The sequence below is a fragment of the Suricata suricatta genome, chromosome 3 (assembly GCF_006229205.1).
Source record: "Suricata suricatta isolate VVHF042 chromosome 3, meerkat_22Aug2017_6uvM2_HiC, whole genome shotgun sequence".
Lineage (NCBI taxonomy): Eukaryota > Metazoa > Chordata > Mammalia > Carnivora > Herpestidae > Suricata > Suricata suricatta.
The window spans coordinates 15,649,461-15,671,435 of record NC_043702.1 but is presented as its reverse complement, the minus strand read 5'-3'; the positions used below and the strand labels follow the sequence as shown (position 1 = coordinate 15,671,435).

Here is a 21,975-nt window from a genome sequence, read left to right as displayed (position 1 = left end):
GTAAATAATGTTTTTTAAAAATCTTAAAAAAAAAAAAAGTCAAATTCTGTTTAGGCAAAATTGAAGTTTCCGAAGACTGTGATATTCTAATAGATAAGATGCGGTGGGCGTGTGTACGTATGTTTTATGCGTGTAGTAAGCAACAGGGATAAGTGTTCGTGGTGGATTTAACTTCTTCAGAATGGGACTCACTGCTCTAATCAAACACACTGCACCAGAAAGAACAAGCACAGTGACACATGTAGGTGGTGCCTGCTCACGATGAATTCTTGTTCCAAAGTGTATCAAAGAGACCGTAATTGATTTCTACAATACCGGGACATTTGGGAAAGTGTGAGTGGAGGTATATTAATAAATACATGTGATAACCGAGACCATCCAGGCAAATTAGGATCTGCAGTCATCGCCTTAATTATAAAGTACCACCAAGTGAGGAAAAAGAACCACGGCAGCTCAGGCCAGTGGCAATAGCCAGAGGCATTGTTGTGACGTCACCAAGTTACTTCAGCAGGATAGGCAAAGAGAGAGGATACAACAGACATTAGGGAGGGGGCTGGGCATGACTCCCGGGTAGCCAAGAGTGGGTTTCCTACTAAGGCAATATAATGACCCTAGACCAGCGCTATGCCTTTCTGAGATCATTTTCCTCTTCTATAATGTGAAAAAATTTATATTTAAGATAATTATCTTGACATCCCCAGGTTTGGCCTTTTTATTGTTTTGTTTTGTTTTTTCCTAAAGCTCCAGCTTGTGAAAGTCGACAGCATAGGGAGTGCAGGCTGGGGAAGCCTAGATGTGGCACATGTTGGAGGGAAGTGGCTGTCCCTCCGCCACCCCCTTCCCCTGGAGCCTCTGGGTAGCGCAATAAGTCAACTATGAAAAACAGGTTCAAAAAACTCGGCTGCCTGGTCAGTTTCATTTCTCCCTTTCTTTTCTAGGTTGTTTTTCAAGTATCAAGTTAGTTTGTAGACTTTCACAGAACAAATAATCTGTTTTAGATTCATTTCTAAGAACAAAGCGATGCCCACAGCGTGCTGAACGGCTATTTTCTGGAAATACTGATGGCCTTTCCTGAAAGAAGACTGAGTGCAGTGCCAAATTATTTGCTTTGGTTGCAATTATTTCCACCAGACCTATGCTGAAGCACCTACTGCATCCTGATTTCCGTCCTTTACCCACCAAAAGTCTCCTGTCAGTAACTCTTCCAGGCAGATCTTCTAAGATCCTCTGTCCCTACTTTATAAAGGGGGCGGGGGAGACTCTTAAGAGTTTCAGTAATACGGCTGACAAATGGCAGAGCTCCAATTCTGGACCCATGTTTTACACGGCTTCTTTTTTTTGCCTTTGGCAGTAAGTCCAAGCTTAAAAGAGGTATATAAATGTTAACACCTTATAGCTCAGTGTATCTAGAAATCTCTCCCTGGTTTGCTTTTCAGCTGAGTTTCCAGGAATTTGCTGGGTCTTCCCAGGACTCTCAGCTGTGAGGGCTGCCACCAGGCACAGCCAGCAACCAGGCAGGGCAGGGGCGTGGGGAGATCAAAGCAAAAAGCAAGGAGCTGGCCACGCACAGCCCTGTTTATGATGCTAATCAAAAGCCTAGGCTTTGTGCGAAAGAGACAAAAAGCTGCCTCATAAAAACTGAGATGGGGGGGGTGGGCAGTGAGTGGCCTTAGTGCTTACCTCCTGCTGATGACAAAAGCCGCAATGAGAATGACCACCAGCACCACACTGCCTGAGACGGACACCAGAAGGACCGTGGAGTTAGCCCCATCTCCAATGATCCGGGAAGGCACTGGCAAAGACAGTTACACAAGAATCACCTCCGGGAAGGTCCGATGAGTGAGAACGTCTGTCTGTCTGACTGGGGCACACATTCCAATGTTTGGAATGCTCACAGCCACGCCTGCCCTTCCATAAGTATTTACACAATGGGATTTCTCTAAGAGCTTTCATGGTTTGATGAAGATGTTCTTTTTATAATTGCATGAAGAACTTCCACCAGAAGATTCTTATTAAATCCTCTGGTAAACTTTACTGCCCATTGTGTTTCCTTCTTTTCATTTCTAGTTTCAGCCCTAACTCCTACTTAATGATCTGATGCGTTCCTTAGTGAGAAAGACCCTTGGAAATTTCAAAAAGAATAAGAAGTTTGGAACACCTGCTTCACCCCAAACCTATCAAAAACCTGCTCCTTTATTGCCCAGCCCAAAGCCCACTTCCTCCATGAAGCCTTCCAGGAATATCCCCCAGTGTCAAACCCCTTCAGATTCCATTCTAGAGTACTTTTTCTTCTGTTTTTTTTAAACCTTATTTTATTTTGTAACTTGTGAATAAAATTACTTTCTAGAACTGATGTTGAAAATTCTTCTCCACCATCTCTTTCTCAAGTAAGCTCAATTTTGGTTGGTTAATTACAGAGCAGGAGCCATCTTATGTAAACTGCTTATTCAACGGGCACGTCCTGTGTTAGTTAACATTTTCAATTCAATCCATCAGTTGGTCCAACTCACAGTGTTGAAAGATTTGATATGTTTGTCTAAAGGGGCTTAAAAAAAAAACTGATCTGACTTGGTTAAAACAGATTGCTAGACATAAGTAAAAGGGAAAAAAAAGTCCCTTCTTTATTCTTCCCAGGAGAAAACTTACTATTTAATAATGTAAGATAGCTATGTAACGCCCCACCAGTCCACTTAGCAATCCTATCTTTCATCATTTTATGGAAGATTCAAAATTAAAAATAAAACAAAGACACTTTTCAATCATACCAAAAGACAGGTTAGATAATATGAAAACTGCTCTTTTCTAAATAGCATGGGGTTTTCCAGGTTACAGACATCTGAATTCCAAGCCGTGTTCATCGCACAGAATGTTGGCCCAAATGAAAATTAGGAGCAGCTCCCTGGATTTCACTGGCACGTGACTTCATCTGTACTGTAAAGAAGGGCCTCAGAAGGGGATACCTGTGTTGGTCGTGACCTCCAGGGGCTCACTGAAGTCTCCATAGCCGGCTGCTGTCCTGGCTCGCACATGGAACACATAAGAAGTCAGAGGATTCAGGCCTTTGATATCTGTGTTTCTGGCAGCCGTCCGGACGATCCGGTAGCTTCGCTCATTCTGATCCTGCATCATGGGACGAAAAAATTGGGGACAGTGGTAAAATAAGCCCCCACCTACTCTAGGCACAATTCTAAAGGCACCAAGCCAGGGTACTCAGAAGTTGAAAGTAAACAGAGATTGATACATTCTCTAAACCCTATAGTCTCTTCCATGTCGGAAGTACCATTGTTACATGTTTCATGTTCAAAGACATGTGGAGTTCAGGTATCATCACTATTGACACTGACCATATCTGGATCTTTACTTACAATCTTTTTTGAAAAAAGAACATCAGGCGATGGTTGGTGGCTTTTCTCACTCCACAGTTGACAATTTAAGAGAAATGACTATGAGAAGTTCTCTTGTCTTTTTCTATTTTCTGTCTAGAAAATGTCAAAAATGTTGTAATCTGGTTTCAGTGAAAAATAAATCCTGTCCCTTTTCTGTTTTAATAAGGAAGCCAATAAGTGATTATCTTTAAAAAGAAAGAGAAGTCAATTGTTCATTTTCTAGACAATCTTAAATGCAAATAGCTCTCTTCAAAATTCTGTCCTTTATGAGAGACAAGTTATTTGTAAAAATAATGTCTTTCTATAACTTTAAGAGGCTGAAAAATGTAATTTTCCTTCCCTGATTTTCTATTAAAAGTCATCAAAACCCACACCTTGATTCTGAATAGCAGTGATCTACTTAAACAGATCATTATTTCGACTTTTATGAGTCACTTTCACTGATAGAAGGCTTCTATATAAGAACTTCTTAGGTATCTTGATTTCCATTACTCGAAAGAAAAAAAATAGTTATATTAGAACACAATGTATTTTTCCTATTTTTCAAGATAACCAATTTAATACATCAAATTCATCATTGGATTCGATTGGGGAACAAAATGCATTTGATTTTTAGATTCACTGGTACTCTGGATGTATCACTGGGTAAAAAACTAAAGAGACAAAGGAAGAAAGGAGTGGGGGAGGAAGGAGAGAAGAGAGGGAGCGAGGGAAGGAAAAGAGAGAAGGGAGAAAGGAAGCTTGCTAATCCAAGGAATACCTTCTCATAATACTTGACTTCATACTCCAAGATCACCCCGTTGGGTCTGTCTGGTTCAAGCCAAGCCAGAGCAATACTGTGTCTTGTGACTTCTTTAGCCTGGACCAAAGCGATGGATGATGGTGCTATTGGGAAAACAAACAAACAAACAAAGAAACAAAAACAAAAGACATCTTGCTTTAAGGGGAAAAACAAAATGGCGGTCTCAGTTAATAATGTCATTTCACTTTAAGAAATGAAATGAAGTGAAGGACTGTCTGGTCTTTTCCCCTGTCCCCATTTCACTCTCCCCCAGGACAAAGGCATACCGTTTGAATGGTTCTCTCCAATATTTTGGTATATGGCTTGTCTTAGAAAGATAACCTCTATGAAGTAAGAGCCTGGTCGGCCTGGTCACAGGCCTGTGGCATCACCACCACAGAGCTCCCTACCGTCTCTCACAAGAGGCTATAGGTACAGAGAATAATGTCTTTCTATAACTTTATTTTGGCAAGCCATGAATGGCATTGGGAGATCTCCTCTTAAGCTCAGTAAAACTGCACCTCATCCCACCTCCAAAGTTTACAAGTGGTCATCTTACAGGTCTTTAATTTTATACCAGCAGGAGAATGTGCAACTCTTCCTGGAGAACTGTAGGAAATGCAGTCTATATCCTTTCCAAAATGCATAAAAGGACTGCTTTATTATAGCTAAGTTTCCAGTGTGACACGATGATGCAAATTATGAAGAACCCAAATAAAGCAATGATGCTCTCTCTGAACATATGTGACGTTTTGCAGCTATTTTTACAAAAGCTGAAATACCGCTTTTGCCTCTTGAGTAGCAAACTTTCTTCAATCCACGAAAACAGACACCAAAACACTCCTCTGCTGCGTGTGTTGTCGGGGGTATTTTGAGATCTTTAGAACGAGGTCGCCCTCTTCTTCATTGTGACGGTCACATCTCCAGCCAGCTGTTGTCAAGCTCTGCTGTGACTGACAATGACACAAACGTGCCTTCTCCCAGGAGGAGAGGAGCATTCATGAAATCTGTAATCTTACCCAACAAAGCTGGTCTGTACAACCAGAGATTAGGGGGTCTTCTAAATTAAATGCATATTCTTGTTTGTTACCAAACCGGAGGGAAATGTGAAAACAAGCATCACAAAATGGCCACCAGGGAAGAACAGCAAAGTGTCCAGCTCTTTCCCAATACACAGACACACAACTGCCAAACCCTAACTCAGAGGAAACCGGAGAAAAGGTGAAAATAAACTGTCACTATAAATGAGCTAGGGCTAACTTCAAACATGCTTGACTGTATCTGACAGGTTATCTTGATGGAAAGGAAGGCAACCAGACACACCGCAGTCACACAAAGGAATCTTCCCACTGAAGTTAATCCAGCAGGGAGCACCTCTCGAAGGCGGTTATTGGGCAGCCTGGCACCTCCGCTGGGGGGGGAGGGCGGCTTCAAGATAGCGCTGCACACGCACGCACAGACACACACACGCGCGCACACCCTGTGCCATTTCTCTCTCCCTCTCTTTCTTCCCCCAAAGCTATTCCAGATTGAATCCCAGGCACGAACACAAGTGAAAGATACAGTGGATACACATGTCCTCCATCAAAGGCAACCCCAAGGTTAGTAATGATACCAAACTGGGTGAACGGAGCTGCGTTCAGCGGCCATATGGAAGCCACTGCACGTCTGAAGAAAATTAAAAACGGAAATGTGCTCGTTAGCTGCATTAGGCTTCCCTCCCCCAACACACACACACACACTCTCCCACTCGCTTTCCTTCCTGGTTCACCTGCCACCACTGTCCAGCAAAATGCAAGGAGTGACTTTCTTAAAGATTGAGATAGAAAGAAGGCTGAGAAAGCTACCTGGCTGTGAAAAGCTATTTCACTCCAGGTAATAAATACATTGCCTAACAGAGCACTTTAGCATACACTCCATAAAAAGGGGCTCTTGAAACTCTGATCTTCGGGATGGAAAAGTGAAATAGAAAAGCGGGGCCTTTAGAAAGAAAGCGGGGGAGGAGGCGGATCATAAAGTCGTAAAATGGACTTTCTCGCAGCAACAGCCTGGGTCGGATCCTGATAATCGACAGATTCCTTGGGAAGGAATTGCCTGGCTGCCCTTGGGGCGCACTGATGAGCTAAGCTGGCTTCTCTCTGGCTGGGTTGTCACTAAACTGCTGCACGTGGGCGATGAATCTGATTTCCATTTCAGAAGCTGGAGCTGCAGTGTTTCTGCGTCCGTTCAAGGGGAATATGAACTCAACCGAAGTGCTCAAAATACGGCAGGCAGGGAGTTCACAATATAATCATGTTAACTACCAGAATATTTCTAATGTGGCTCAACTAGGAAAATCCATATGCACAAATGTGTAAATAAACCAAGAGCACGTACTCTGACTCAGCTGTCATAAAAATGGAGGAAAATGAAGCAAAAGAAGAAAGCAGAATCCTTCTAATTCCCAAAAGGTATTAAGTTGTGTGGCTGCCCTGTCAGAATTCCTTCTGAACAGATGTCTTCCGAAAAGCCTTTCTTTCAGGCTAGGGTGACAAAAGCATTCCATGACCAAGTGAGATTGAGAAATATACTACTAAAATGTGCGACCGCACAGTAGTCTAATATGGCAGCCCTTCCTTCCCCGGAGGAGAGCGCCTTACCTTCTCTGGCACAAAGAACACCAGTCTTTTTGGAAAAATCTGGGTTTTGCCGCATTGCCACTCTGGAGGAAAGAGGCAATCTGGATGTGCCTCCACATCATAAGCCACACAGGGCTTCTTCCCTCGCCCTTCCTACTCTGTTTCCAATCCAGCCTCCAGTTCCACATCTGGAAGCCATCACCTGCCACGTGTGCCCGGCTGCAGCCCGCTTCCCCAGATGAGGCATTTGGCCATGGCACTTCTCCATCATTCTCCCACCCCAATGGTTCCCAAGCTCGTTTTCTCATGCCATCTGTGTAACTGCTGCCACATTCCTCTTCAACTTGTACTATGATTTCAGTGATATTGTTCTGGAACCAACACGCTCTTGACTCCAGTTGTATTTAAAAACGAAACTTCCCATTACTGATAGAAATGAAACCTTGTTGTCACTTGCAACTAAGAGCAGGGAGCCTTAAAAACGAAGATGGAAATAATGCTATCAAGGTTAGCTGGACATTCTTGCCTCTCTGTGCTTTACCAAATATAGAGATTAGCCAGTGTGAGCGACGCGTTAAGGATAATCCCGGCCTCAGATTGGGATTCTGGCCTTGGAGTAACTTGAGAGTGAACTGAAAAGAAATGAGCTTTCGCACTGGGCATTTCAGTATTACATAACATTCCACATGGGTTTTCACTAAAATTATCTCTGACGCCACCACTGGTGTGTTTCCACGTTTTGGTAAATGCTGTCAAACTCTTCTCAATTTACAAATGCTTTGGTTCCTGAGTCCAGGCACCTCAGGGCTTTGCACTTTGCTAACAAATTTACGAGATAATAGACTAATAGAATAACAGCTTGAGCACTCTCATCCCTAAAATATAACAGATCAGTGCCAAAAGAAGTCCTCTCACCATAGTGGGACTTTTGGTCACTATAAAAACACCAAGCAGGGGGTGATGGGGTGGCTCAGTCAGTTGAGCGTCCACTCAGTTCCAGCTCTGGTTGAAATCTCAAGGTTTGTTAGTTCGAGCTCCATGTCAGGCTCTGCGCTGACAGTGCAGAGCCTGCTTGGGATTTTCTCTCTCTCCCTCTCTCTCTGCCCCTCCCTCACTCATGCCCTCTCTCACTCTCTGTCTGTCTCTCTCCCTCTTAAAATAAATACATAAATAAACTTAAAAAAAAAAAGGTCCTATTTGCCTCTCAGTTCTCTGATTTACATCCTGAAACCTACGGAAACATAGTTTTTCCTCAGTACGGACTCATCCACTAAGCACATACATAATAGCACCAACAGAACAAGGAAAGGATAGGAAGGGGCAGACAAAGCTGAATCAAATCCAGTCCTTGGTATCAAACTAAGACCCATCTTATTCATCAGTCTTTTTTTTTTTTTTAAGTTTATTTATTTATTTTGAGATGGGGTGGGGCAGAGAGGAGGTGGGGAGAGAGAATCTCAAGCAGACTCCACAATGTCAGCTCATAGTCCAGCACGGGCACATCTTTATCCTACTGTGTTTTTAGACATGCAATACACAATCCCAGGAACTGTGAGATCATGACCTGAGCCAAAAATCAAGAGTCAGACACTTAACCTGTTGAGCCTTTTCTTGATTAACAACAACAACAGAAAATGAGGAAAATTTTTTTTATGTTTATTTATTTTTGAGAGAAAGAGAGACGAGGCATGAGCAGGGAAGGGACAGGGAGAGAGCGAGACACGGAATTTGAAGCTGTCAACACAGAGCCTGATGTGTGACTTGAACTTACGGACCATGAGATCATGACCCGAGCTGAAGTCTGACTCCCAACTGATAGGGCCACCTAAACGCCCCGAGGAAATTTTCGTCATGGTCTCACAGAGAAGACACCCATTTTCTAGAACTCAAGAGGAGACAGTTCCTGCTAACCCTCTTCTTGTCCAAATTCTTTCATAGTGATGGAAAGAAGTACCAGGGGAGGGGGTCTCACCCTTCTCCTACTGTGTTTTTAGACTCACAATACAAGTGCTGAAGAGTCAGAGAAGCCAGGAGGAAGCTGACGATGATGTAAGTATCCTCAGTTAAAGAAAAGACACATGTTGGAAGCATTCCTACCCACCCACAGACTTCCCTCATAAAGGAGCTGTTTGCTTTAAGGAAAGTTTTGTGCCCCTGGACATAAGCAGGAATTCTTCGGTGGCTAGAATTTTGGCATAAGTCGCACCCAGGATAGCTGGTCATGCTGGTCAACAGTAATATGGTTGAGAAAGATGACGGATGGATGTAAAAATCAAGAAAACACTTAGCACTCTGATTCTGTGAGCATTGAGGGCTCACCTAGGACACATAAAGTGAGAGAAAGATGAAAATATGTTTGATTCATATACTTAAAACTATTCTTTTTTTAATTTTTAATTTTATGTTTTTTATTTATTTTTGAGAGACAGAGAGAGACAGTGTAAGCAGGGGAGGGTCAGAGAGAGAGAGGAAGTACAGAATCGGAAGCAGGCTCCAGGCTGTGATCTAGCTGTCAGCAGAGTCTGACGCGGGGCTCGAACCCACAAACTGTGAGATCATGACCTGAGCCAAAGTCAGATGCTTAACCGACTGAGCCACCCAGGACCCCTAAAAGTATTCTTCACTTTACTAATTTGGTGGGAAGATCAATGACTTTTAGAAGGAGTTTGGACAAAATTCTGGGTCTGAAACTTACCAGCTGCCATCTTGGGCAAGTAACTCAAACTTCCCTACCTCCATTCTTCCATTTCTGAAACACCTTCCTCTCAGATACAAGCATGTGAGTTTTTAGAATGTACGCTCCATAAAAGTAGGGCTTTCCCTTGTTCATATCAATACCCAAACTACTCAAGGCCATGTCTGGTACGTAGTGTGTGGTCTACAAATTTGTCAAATGAATAAAAGTGAACTAAATGTGAAAATAGATCTAAAAAAAAATCTTTGTAGACAGTGAAATATTTTCTAAATAGAAAGTATCAGAAGTAAGTCATCCCTCAAACGACTTTTATCTGCACCTGTTGCAGATGACTTTTGTGGGTTTGGTTTTGCTATTTAGGTTAACTAAGCTATTGACAATTAGGAGTAAAGCAAATGACAATTCTAATTATAAATGGAGTGTCTGTTTTCTAAGAGATACGAGATGCTTCTGAACTTTTTTCAAGCACACAGGTTGTAAAATGTCATTCGAATGTGAATTCACATTAAAACTAGCTTTCGCTGCACCTGTTACAGGCAGCATTTTGAGGGACTTGTTCTTTTGGTTGATGGAGGTGTTGACAGTCGTCCGTACTTCACCTCTATATCTGGAGGGTATGTAAATAGTTCTCCTAACCACAAAGGTACAGGGGTGTTGAAATCTTTCCCACCAAGTCACAATCCTAGATCCACATAGGGCCCTAAGCATCTCTCTTGTTTTGTAAGACCAGGGTTATCTCCAAAGATGCACTAACATAAACAAAGTCCGTCACTGCCAGGACAAGCCGTTAAGTACTGCGCGTATCCCTGAAATCCCACGAAAAAGACATTGTTGATGAAGTGTCAGGGTAATAGTGTACGGAACCCTCTGTTGTCAGGGGAAGGGCCGCAAGATTAAGCATGTGGAACAGATATCTTTCTGCAAACTCATTGGAAACAAGTAAAATGGTACTAAAATATCATCTTTTGAAAGATGGAGCAAAAACCATTGAGGATGAAGGAAAATAAAAAATTCACCAAAGCTTGAAGGTTGAATGATCTGAGCTTTCTACTAGAAAGCCAACATACATTATCCCCCCTTCAAATAATTCTGTATTCAGAATTCCACATATCCCTGAGAAACTGAGAATGCTTTCTAACTAGAATCCCCATTTGCCATGTACCTGTGGTTACATTTGGGGGGAGACCCGGCCACATGCCTGCAGAACGCACATATGGGTTTTATCTCTGTGTGTGTTTTTGATAAACAGAAACGGCACAGATTTGGGGGCTCTATCACGACTCTCTGACAGTGGTACATTTCCCAACGAAGAATTACAAGAGATGCTTTGATGTCAAACAGAGGAGGCTCCTTTTAAGAAAATGGTAAATTTAACTTTCTTTGGTTCAAAGCTCAGCAGTTCTTGCTCCCCACCGATGCAAGTGCTACAATTTTCTTTTATTCGCTTCCTCAATGACTTGCCATTAAACACCTACAAGTCATTTTACTGCAGCAGTTTGGTACTTCTGACACCCAAATAGGATGGAGAGGAGGTGGGGAAAGGACACGGAGCAAAGAAAGGCAGGAAGGAGTCGCTGTGAATCACCGCGGGCTATCAAACTGTTTGCTTGGGTCCGGCATCAAGAGCGATGTTTGGAGGACTTGGAGTTGGGGGGGGGCGGTGGTGAAATAGCTGAAACAGATCGACTGCATTTCACCACTGGCCCAAATTAGGAAGGGGTGGGGGGAGGAAGGCAGGAAATAAACAGATGCGGTGAAAGGTCTCCAGCCTGCAGGCAAGGAAGAGTGAAAACAGCCTTTTATGAAAGTCAAGAAACCAAAAGCCAAGGATGTCAGAGTTTGGAGGGAAGGGGACTTCTTAACCACAGCGGGGTGCCCCCTCCCCAGGATCTGGAGAGATGATGTTTACTCGAGGGGTCTTTCACTGATAGGGACAATAAACCCCAAGTTTAGATATATCTCTGCTTAATGCAAACGGCGTATTTAAATTTAATTACTTGGAGCTTAAGGTGGTTTTTGTTCCCCCTTTCTCATTTCCACACGGCAGCTCTGATTTGCTCTTTATCAAAGGTTTGTGCATTTTAAAATGCTGTCAGGCATCAAAATTAAATGCTCCAGAACACTAATGATATCCTTGTGATTAAGGGTTTTGCCGTCACAGCAATGCTAAGAACTCTGGCGCTAATATTAATTGCTTTCTTCCACATCCCACCAAAGGGAGGGAGGGATTTCTCCTCTGAGCTTCGTACTACCTACACACGGATTAATTTTTTTTTTTTTACTATTATCATTATAGTATTTTTAGTACTCAACAGTGTGCAAGTGTTTTTTTAAATTTTTTTTTAAGGTTTACTTATTTACTTTGAGAGAGAGAGAGGGAGCACAAGCCAGGGAGGAGCAGAGAGGAGACAGAATCCCAGGCACTCTCTGTGCCGGCACCGCACAGCCCTGTGTGGGGCTCGAACTCAGGAACTTGAGATTACGACCCGAAGGGAGATCAAGAGTGGGACAGCTTAACCTACAGAGCCACCCGGGTGCCTCGCAGTGTTTTCATATGCAAATTATTTTGTTTGCACTACACTCAAGCCAGCTGGGTTAGCCTTCCCTTAGATTTTACATAAAAGTCATTAAAAGCCTGAATTCCCATCCCCTGGATACATCACCAGTGTAAGAACTCGGTTCTGCACCCCACAGCTTTTAGCTGCTGTATCATTGAAAAGCACCTAAACACATTCTATCATAGTTAAGAAATACATTTGTAAAATTGCTTTTTAAAAAAGGTACAGGAAAAGTTGATTATTCCAAAATTGATACAGAAGTATTTTCCTATTCAACAAAAGGCATAGAACCAAATTCTCAGTTGAAACCTTTAGAAGACTCTGAATTAAATGAAGTTCATTTATATTTAAATATGGATATATTAATATTAATTAAGCATACCCTTAAAATACGTGAGGCATGCGTTTTTTTTCCCCGTAGAAAGTGGTTTCTTTCCAAGGTCAGAACAGAGAGTCTATTTTAAACAAATAGTATATAAAATAAAGTAGGACACTATAACACTACATGTTCATTTGTTGAACATAATGATTTTCAGATTCTCATTTTGGGAGACTCATGGTGCTTTCACTAAGTGATCCAAGAGTAAGACTTTACAAAATATTAACCTCAGACTCAGTTTTCCAGAGGAATGGCAGGTAATCTTAGAAAAATCTTTTATAGGGAGCGGTTAACCATCTTTTAAATGATGGAATGTGACGCTACTCTTCATCTTCAAGGTAAGTGCACAAGAAAGGTGAAGGTGTTGGGATTAACCTCTGTGGCCTAAGATGCAAAAGAGGTGAGCACCCCTCCCCTAAACAACTTGCGGGGCGGGGCCCTGGGTGGCTCAGTCGGTTGAGCTTCTGACTCTTGGTTTCAGCTCAGGTTATGATCTCCCGGTTTGTGATTTCGAACCCGGCATCGGGCTCTGCATAGACAGTGCGGAGCCTGGTTGGTATTCCCTCTCTCTCTCTGCCCTTCCCCTGCTCGCTCTCCTTGTTGCTCAAAATAAATAAACTTCAAAAACAAAAACAAACCTGTTTCGGGATGGAGCAGCTCAGACAGGGACTGCATTTTTCTTATGAGTCAGATGGTTCACGTGACTGAATTTCAGGCAGTGGAATGTGGGTGTGAGTGATTATTCCTGCTCTAGGCTCAACATATAAATAGCATCCATGGGTTCCTCCATCCTCTCTAACTCACAGCCTGCCAGTTGGATGTTGATGCCCACGCCCATCTCAGAAGCCCCCCCATGTTCTCATTTTATAGATTAGGAAAGTAAGGTACAGAGAGTTTGAATAGCTTGCCCTGAGTTACAGCCTACAAATGGTGCATTCACAAGTCAGGTCCTACAGCCCGCATTTTTCAACCACTGAGCCACCAAAGGCCTCTGGTCTCTCCCCTCCTCGCACTGGTACGAAATGAGAGATGTGAATGTTAAAGGGCTTTCTCTCCAGCAGCATCAGCCGCATTAGCAACAGAGCAAGTCTTAGGTCCGCTATATGTCAGTTGGGTACAGGGCCACCTCTCTTCATTCCTGGTTGCCAGACCACCTCTCTTCATTCCTGGTTGCCAGAAATCCAGAGGTAATCTAGACATGACCTCCTTGTATAGACAAAGCTAAAAGCTTTCAAAGATGAATTATCTCATAAGAGAACTATTTAGAGCTAAAGGAAGACTGATCTAAAATGGAAAAACTCAATTGCAAAATAAGACAATAGGATGTGACGTCAGGGAAGGCACAGGGCGTAGGAGGCAAGTTTGTAGAAGGCGGCGATGTTCTAGTCTTTGCCCTGCTTTATGGTGGTGCAGGCGTCTGCTTTGGGAGGATTCACTGACTATAGGTTTGTGTCTTAGCCACTCCTCCGTATGTGTGCATATTTCATAATCAAAAGGCTAAAAGACAAAGGAAAGTGTGAACTAAGGCTATCAAGGATGGAATACGGAAATTGATATTAGAAAGACCTATCTAAAATTCTTAGTTAACCCTTTGGGTAAAGGTCTAAAGGTGTCATGAATGATGTAAGATTTTGCAAATTAGGACTTTTGTAATGAGTTAATCATTCTGTTTTATATATGAGCCATGCAGCAATCCCTGGCCTCGGTAGTAAAGCAAATGTATTACTTAAAAGTTTTATGTTTTTTAGTGTTTATTTATTTTTGAGAGAGAGAGAAACACACAGAGAGAGTGTGTGAGCAAGTGGGGGAGGGGCAGGGAAGGATAGGGAGACAGAAGATCAGCTGTCAGCCCAGAGCCTGATGTGGGGCTCAAACCCACTGACCATGGAATCACGACCTGAGCTGAAGTCAAATGCCTAACCGACTTCAGCTCAGGTCGTGATCTCGTGGTTCCCAAGTTTGAGCCCCCTGCCAGGCTCTGCTCTGAGCCTGAAACCTGCTCAGATTCTGTCTCCCTCTCTGCTTTCCCCTCTCCTTCTCCCACTCTGTTTTTCTCCCTTTCAAAAATAAATAAACATTAAAAAATTAATAAAACAAAATAAAATAAGAACTATTTTAAATTAGCATTATTACCTGTATAAGTCATACAACTAGTTGCAGCATTACGAGTAACAGCTCAACTGGAAACCAAGGCATAGGTCCTCCAGAATCACGGGATGGCTTAGGGGCACAGAGCATCTCTGATGCAGTTCAAGTGTGTATTCTGTTTCCTCTGAGAGCGGCTTGTTTTACTTTCTATTTGCTTTACTAAGAAACTTGTTGGCAGGTTCTAATAAGCGTAGCCCAACATTTGCCAACAGAAACATGGCAGGATTCAGTGTGTACTTCCTGTTAAGCACGATTGCCAGTTTGAGGCAAATAGAACAACAAGTCTATCTACTGGAAGGCAATTTATAAGAATTTGCCTGAGCAAAGCAACTGTTTTAAGATAAGGAAATGGGCAAAGTTTAGCGAGAATAAAAAATTAGATTTTTTTTTTCTCTGAATGCCTCTAGTAAGATGAACCTTCTGGTTGCATCTCAGTAGGTTGAAAAGTATCTAGGAAAAGCTCTTAGTTGAAAGGCATTTATATGTGTCTTGATCAGACAGGAGGACAAGCCTTGGGCAACGTGAGCCCGTCCATGCCCGAAAATGTTCTGGATTACGAAGTATGGTGGAAAGCAAAGGTTCTGTTCTGCTTCGCAGAGAGTGGAAAAGGATTAGCTGCTCGGAATCCAGGCTTCTACTCCGTGCGCTGTCAATGCCTCTGGAGGGCGTCGGGCATTCCAAATCTGGAAAATAAAAGCTGTGCCGTGGGCTTCAGGTTGTCTTTGTTACCCAGACAGCTGCTAATCGTCCTGCTGTGATTGGAACCAAGGAGACAATGCTGTAACATTTAGCTTTCTGACATCCGAAGCATCTAGACCAGTCCCCTATTAAAGATGTATTAATCACAAAGACTCTAACAGCCAGGAAGATAGATGCACCCAGTAAATCTTTGCTCTTGCCTTTTACTTTCCATACTCAGGTTTCTACATTTACAGGCAGAAATGCTTAAAAGCCTGCTCCAGAAACTGACCAATAAAAGACCTTGTTCATTACTTTATGTCAGATGCTCCACGATTTCCTATCCCTGAAAAGCTTTTCAGAAAGAGGTAAGACATTGATCATTCCGCTCAAAGAGTCTGTCTGTTTCAATAAATAGATCCACTGTGACTCTTGTCATCTTGGCTTTGTAAATGCGGTAACTAATTCAGGAGTGTGGCTTTGCCACGTGTTCAAGGGACATCCAAATCGTCTGTATAATTAACAACAACAAAAAAGAAGCCATCAAATAAACTTCAAGGAACAAAATTTTAATACTACTAGTACTCCTAGTACTAATTAGCACCACTACCACTAACGCTAGTGCTACTAACAATACTTGGCCTCCAAGTCAGGCCAAATTACCCTCAGGTCAAGGCCCTGAGTAGAGTGAATAAATGGTGGCTTATTCTGGTTTCAGACACCTGGAACAATGCAAAGAGTATGTGCTGGGGGAAGCCTCGGAATTCTGTGTGCTGAAGTTTATATTAATAAAAGGTCTCAACGTTACTTCTTCACATTGGTCTTCATTTCATAAGAGCATTGAACAGAGAGGTATCCAATTCTCCATGGCATTTGTTATGAATGGGGGACCTGGTAATCAACCCCAAACCAAAGAAAGAATTAAAAAATAAAAACAGAAAGTCTGACTGATATTATCATAGAGGCCCAGAATGCAATTTTCTTTTTTCTTCATTACATATAATCTTCCTAGGGGGCATCTAATCCCCATCATACAAGATGAAGAGAAAAGCCTCAACACACAAGGTTCCTGTAACTACAGAACAGCAGCATTAGCCATTCTGAGTTATTGTAAATCTTTTGAAATTAGATTTCTATTTTTTTTTTAATTTCTGAGGCTAATGGAACCCACAGGAGACAGGTATAATATTTGCAAGATGCCATGTTGGTGCCAGCTCAAGGCCCTGAATTCCTTGGCTTTTGATGGACTCTGAATATATCATGAATAACTCCTTCCCCATCACTGGCTCAGTGACAGTCGACCGTCTTCCAAATTGAAAGAGTAGGAAGTCAATTAGTGTCACTTATGATGTGGACACCTGTCGACTAAGACCTGGACTGAGACCAATTTCATTACCGCAGCCACTCAATGGCTGCCAGATGGTCAGGCCTTGGACCACTTATGATGTAGTCCAGATTCAAGGAGGTGACCTAAAGACAGAAAGGTCTAGAGTCCCATTAGTCATCTCCTGAGCCATCCAATTCCCCATCACACATACAATTGTAATAGGATACCTATTTTTCCTTATGGTCATTTAAAAAGACCATATGAGTTGAGAAAGAAAAAGAAAGAAAGAAAGAAAGAAAGAGAGAGAGAGAGAGAGAGAAAACAAGCTATGGTAACCAAAAATTGAGGATATTAGCTCCTTAAATAATAAGCATCCTCCCCAGCCATGGTCACCTTAAAATACGAAACTACTTGGTAATAACTCAACTTCTTTTCTCTTATTGCAGTTCAAAACACATGGGCAGAGCAGGAAAAAAAAAAACACAGAAATGAAGACTCTAACAATGAATAAAGTGGAGTATGAAATTATGGACTACAGATTATCACTGACAGGGTAAGATAGATGGGCAGAGGGTACATTTCAATACAATTTTGGTTGCAAATCTATGTGTTCTATGCTACTTGGAAATTTTCCAAGTCCAAATGTTGCTTGACCTAAGGAATATGGTCTAAATGATGAGAAATGATGGTCATGGATGATAAAGTAGAGTGTTGCAGGTGGGAGAGAGAGAGAGAGAGAGAGAGAGAGGGAGGGGGAGAGAGAGAGAGAGAGAGAGAGAGCGAGAGAGAGACTGAGAGAGAGAGAAAGATGGAGAGGGAGAGAGCAACGGGAAGAAGACCAACACTGAGACTCTCCATCTTGTTCCCAGTTGGTTTCAGACACAGAAGTCTGGGAAAGGTCTGAATACAGGGAGATCAGATATTCAGAGGACGATATCCATGAGCCATAGTATGAATGCTGAGGAGCTAGGTTTTAGTACTACCGAGGGAAGCCTCTGTTTACTCGTAGCCAGATCTTTCTTGCCGTTTCTTGCTTGCTCCAGAGACAAAGTGACTGGTAAGTGGAGAGATGCGATAGAGACCTTTGGGTTAAATTACAACCAGCACAGTTTGAAAATGCTTCATATACAAATGGTCACCACGTGCTATGCTTTGGAAACCCTGTCTTTTTGGCAATTGTCATAAAAGCTATGATCGGGGTTAGAGAAAGGAGCATAATTTATGAGAAAGAATTGTAAGCTTGGGAACTTGCAACCATAGAATTAATGTTTTTTTAATATTGGGGTATCAGCCAGAAACTAAATTGTATGTGCCAGATAGCTTAAACTCCTACAGACATTATAAGACCAAAGCTGAAACAGCGGACCTATTAAATTTTAAAATGTTATTAAGGCCAACGGATGTCTCCAACTGGATTTGTGTCTGAGAATTCAAGATAACTTTTGTAGTCATAAAGAATAACAAAGAGTGAATTAGGAAATCTCTAATTGTTTTAGAATACTTTTGTTTTCTTTCTTTTCTTTTCTTTTTCTTTAACTAGGAGGTTCACAGCATCTCACCGGGGCCCCTCTTTAACAGAACTTGCTGAAGTGTGAAATTCAGTATTACTGACTCCACCTAGGAGTCTATCTGTAAATACCAAAAGGACCTCATTAGAACAGCACATCACCTAGAAACAGTCCCACAGCATGGCCTCCAAGAAAGACATTGGAGCAGGGCTCCAACACACGACAGGCGGTTTCACGGAAGTATTTTGTGTGCCTTCTGAAACAGGAAGGGAAGAGAGAGGATGGAGAGAGAGAAAAAGCCATCGTCCAAAGCACACATACAATTCAGGTATACCCTTGAAGAGTTTACAGTGAGATTTAAAGGGATTCTCATCTGTCATTCTTCCCCAGACAATACCCTCTTCTTTTACACAGAGATTCTTTAAATATATCACCAGCCACTTAGAGCCACACCTGAATTAGATGACTACTCAGCATCGGTGACTGCGGTGAAGGCTGGGAACACAATTTATGCTTTTTAAGTTCTCTGACCTCTGGATACAAGAAGACATTAATTTTCACAGGCTGATATTCTGCCATGTTTGTACTCCCTGCTTTCAGTGGAAAATAAAGCAACAAGAATCCCAGTTACATGCTGCAATGATAATCACCACTCCTATTTTAAAATGGGGAGAGACGAACTGATGTGAGTTTCGAGAATTCTCAAGTCTCCGAAAGCACCCTCCTGGGAAGATTCCTAAAATCATGCTCTGCTTAGAGCCCTGTAGGATTCAGTGATTTTCAGTGCAAATAAGGGCTACACCAACAACTCTTAAGATCATCTGAATTTTTCAGATGGAAAAAAAAATGTCATTGTTCACCATGGAAGGTGGAGGGAACACTTGATTAAGCTTTTGGCTAGTTGCATCCGTCACCTGTTTATATGTGTGCCCCCCGGCTTTGATGCAGGAACATGGAAGAAACTATGCTCTCTGCCCACCTGGACACTTTCTATGCCCAAAATACATTCTCAGGATGCTAAAAGAATTAGGGTTGATTCAAGAGGCAGATTTACTGCTTGAACTATGTTATCTAGACAATAGCAAGCCTCCGGGGAGCCGTTTGAGCCAGCCGGGTTCAGTGTTTGTGCTAATGGGTGGATCTCACCCAAGTGAACTCGTTGGCGGCAGGTCCCTATTTAATACCCACTGAGAGGCTGAAGCTACATTTTTGTCTTGTTTGGATGCACACATCACCATTGAAAGGTTCCTAGATAAGAATTTTTTAAAAATCATCTACCTCAGAGCATTAAAGAGTCTTTTTTTTTTTTTTTTTTTGACAGTGAGGATCAAACTGCCTGAGAAATTCCTACACAGAGATTATCAGCTGGAAGAAGCCAGGCAAAAAGGAGTTGCCCACCCTTTTCTTCCTCCCTCTCCCTCTCCTTCCAAGAGTGATCACAAATTAAAACAAATATTTCAAATCATTGTTATTTGCCCATAAGATAGTTTAGGTAGATTGTGTTTCGGAAGGTGGCCCTTGTGCCTTGTAATTAAAAAAAAAAAAAAAGGTTCAGGAGAGCCACAAAGAGTTCCTATAGAACAAGCTGACCAACTTATCAGAAGAGAGAAGAAGGGACTTAATGCAGGATTTGTGTTTTCAGTTCTGTGTCTGTATGGATGGCCATTTTGCTGACGGTTCAGCCAAATTCCCACAGCACTCCGGGTACCAACCTTCACATGTGAGGCCAAATCATTAGTGACATTTTCCAGTGAAGTCAGGGTGGTCCCTAGGGAAGTGACCACACTGATGTGTGACACACCTCTCTTTTCTGTCATTGTAGTTCTGGGGCAGCCTATGGAATCTTTTTCATTCTTCTGGAACGGGCCAAGGAGGAAAAAGTATGCCTGTGTGTGTTGGGGGCAAGAGGTGGATGCTGGGGAAAGACATTTTTAAACAGAGCTATTTTTAGGGCCCCTGTGTGGCTCAGATGGCTAAGCACCTGACTCTCGGTTTCCACATGGGTCATGATCTCACAGCTTCGTGGGTTTGGTCCTCTCATCGGGCTCTGCATTGGCAGTGCAGAGTCTGCTTGGGATCCTCTCTCTCTCTCTGCCCCTTCCCTGCCTGCTCTCTCTCTCTCATAAGATAAATAATTTTCTTTAAAAGAGCTATTTTTTAATACTGATGGATAGAGCTAAGTCTTGCTTATCTTGACAGATTAAAATGTAAAACCTAAAAAAAGAAAAGAAATCCTCACAGGTCTTCACCTGAAGACAACATATGGAATGTTCTCTTGCTGTATACCCACGTGAAGACACCGCTGTGCCAAGAAGGCTCTCTGTGATGCGGATAACATGGACACACATCTTAATGAGTCCCTGTAGATTTAAGATCTCTCAATGCAAGATTAGTCCTGCAGCACAGCTCTTGGTTTTCCTGGTGTTTAAAGGAAAAACTCTTTAAAGACATTAGTAGGGGGTTAATGGGAGGTTTGATAAAGTTTCTCTGAATCTTTGTATTAATGCTCAATGCAAACTAGACTTGAGGGTCTCTCCTGGCTCCTCGGACGAGGTAGTCATTAGTTTAGCCAGGTGGAGTGAAGCCCCGTTGATGCGGAAGCCCATCTAGAACCCTTGCTAGTCCTGCGCTGTTCATTTCTCGTCTCAGTCAGGCACTTATTTTTCAAATCTCTTGATGGCTTCTCCAGGGGGTACAAAGACAGTGTTCGTGTTTGAAGTAATAAGCACAGCACCGAGAAATGAAAAATGAATCAGAATGAGGCCGTCAAGTGTTTCGGGTGAAATGCTGGTGAATGGATCTCCCTTCTCATACACACATGCACACACACACGTATATGAATATGGACATTTGAGGGGAAGAAAAGTGTCCTCCGTCTGGGTGTAAATAAAACTTTCATTTTCTTAGAGGGAAAACCAGCTGACTATTGAACAGCATGGGTTTGAAATGAGAAGGTTCACTTACATGTGGACTGTTTTCGATACAAGACTGTACTATAAATGTATCTTCTCTCCCTTATGAATTCCTTAATAACATGTACTTTTCTCTAGCTTGCTTTATTGTAAGAATATAGCATACAATATACATAACATACAAAATAAGTGTTAATCGCTTGTTTATGTTATTGGTAAGGCTTCTGGGCAACAGTAGGCTATTAGCAGTTAAGTTTTGGGGAGTCAAAAGTAATACATGGACATTTGATGGTATAGGGGTAGATGAACTTTACCCCTGCGTTTTCTGAGGGTCAACTGTATCAACACCTTTTTTTAAATGCAATGCAATTTTTATATATATGGTAATTACTAGTAGGCTCAATACACACTATTTGTCTCTGCTGCTCAGTCAGCCTTGAAGCTAGGGAATTTAGTAGGTTCTTTTACTTTTTTTCTCCCCACCAGGACTTGTGGCACTCACCCCGAATACAAATTCATGGACCCTGGTGCCACACGCAAGAAGCTGTGTACCCCTATATATCTCCTGGTGTATTTTATTCTTAATTATGATCATAATTAGTGAACATGCTTAATAATTATAGAAGCATCAACAGTATTCTACAGACATGAAGTTTTTTACATATAACATTAGAATCAAGAGCCTGTTCCCTTTCTTTAAAAAAAAAAAAAATGAACTGGGGCACCTGCGTAGCTCAGTCGGTTAAGTGTCTGACTTCGGCGCAGGTCATGATCTCACAGCTTGTGAGTTCCAGCCCCGCATCGGGCTCTGTGTTGACAGCTCAGAGCCTGGAGCCAGCTTCACATTCTGTGTCTCCCTCTCTCCCTGTCTCTCTTTCGCTCACACTCTCTCTCTCATTCTCAACAATAAATAAATAATAAAAAAATTTTTAATGTACTAAATGTTTTAAAATGGACATTTCCAGGCACTGGGAAGTAGACCTCC

At 42.2% G+C, this 21,975-nt stretch overlaps 1 protein-coding gene across 2 annotated transcripts in view; it reads right to left on the bottom strand.

Annotated features, from left to right (window-relative positions):
- The window catches only part of EPHA4 (EPH receptor A4), a 144,425-nt gene that overhangs the window by 29,173 nt on the left and 93,277 nt on the right, over positions 1-21,975 (bottom strand). For both annotated transcript variants that reach the window (XM_029933708.1, XM_029933709.1), the window contains exons 6-8: positions 4,147-4,271; positions 2,961-3,120; positions 1,681-1,792 (exon numbers count right to left, since the gene is read on the bottom strand). In XM_029933708.1, the coding sequence (XP_029789568.1) occupies positions 1,681-1,792; positions 2,961-3,120; positions 4,147-4,271 (397 nt within the window). The remainder of the gene's footprint in view (positions 1-1,680; positions 1,793-2,960; positions 3,121-4,146; positions 4,272-21,975) is intronic.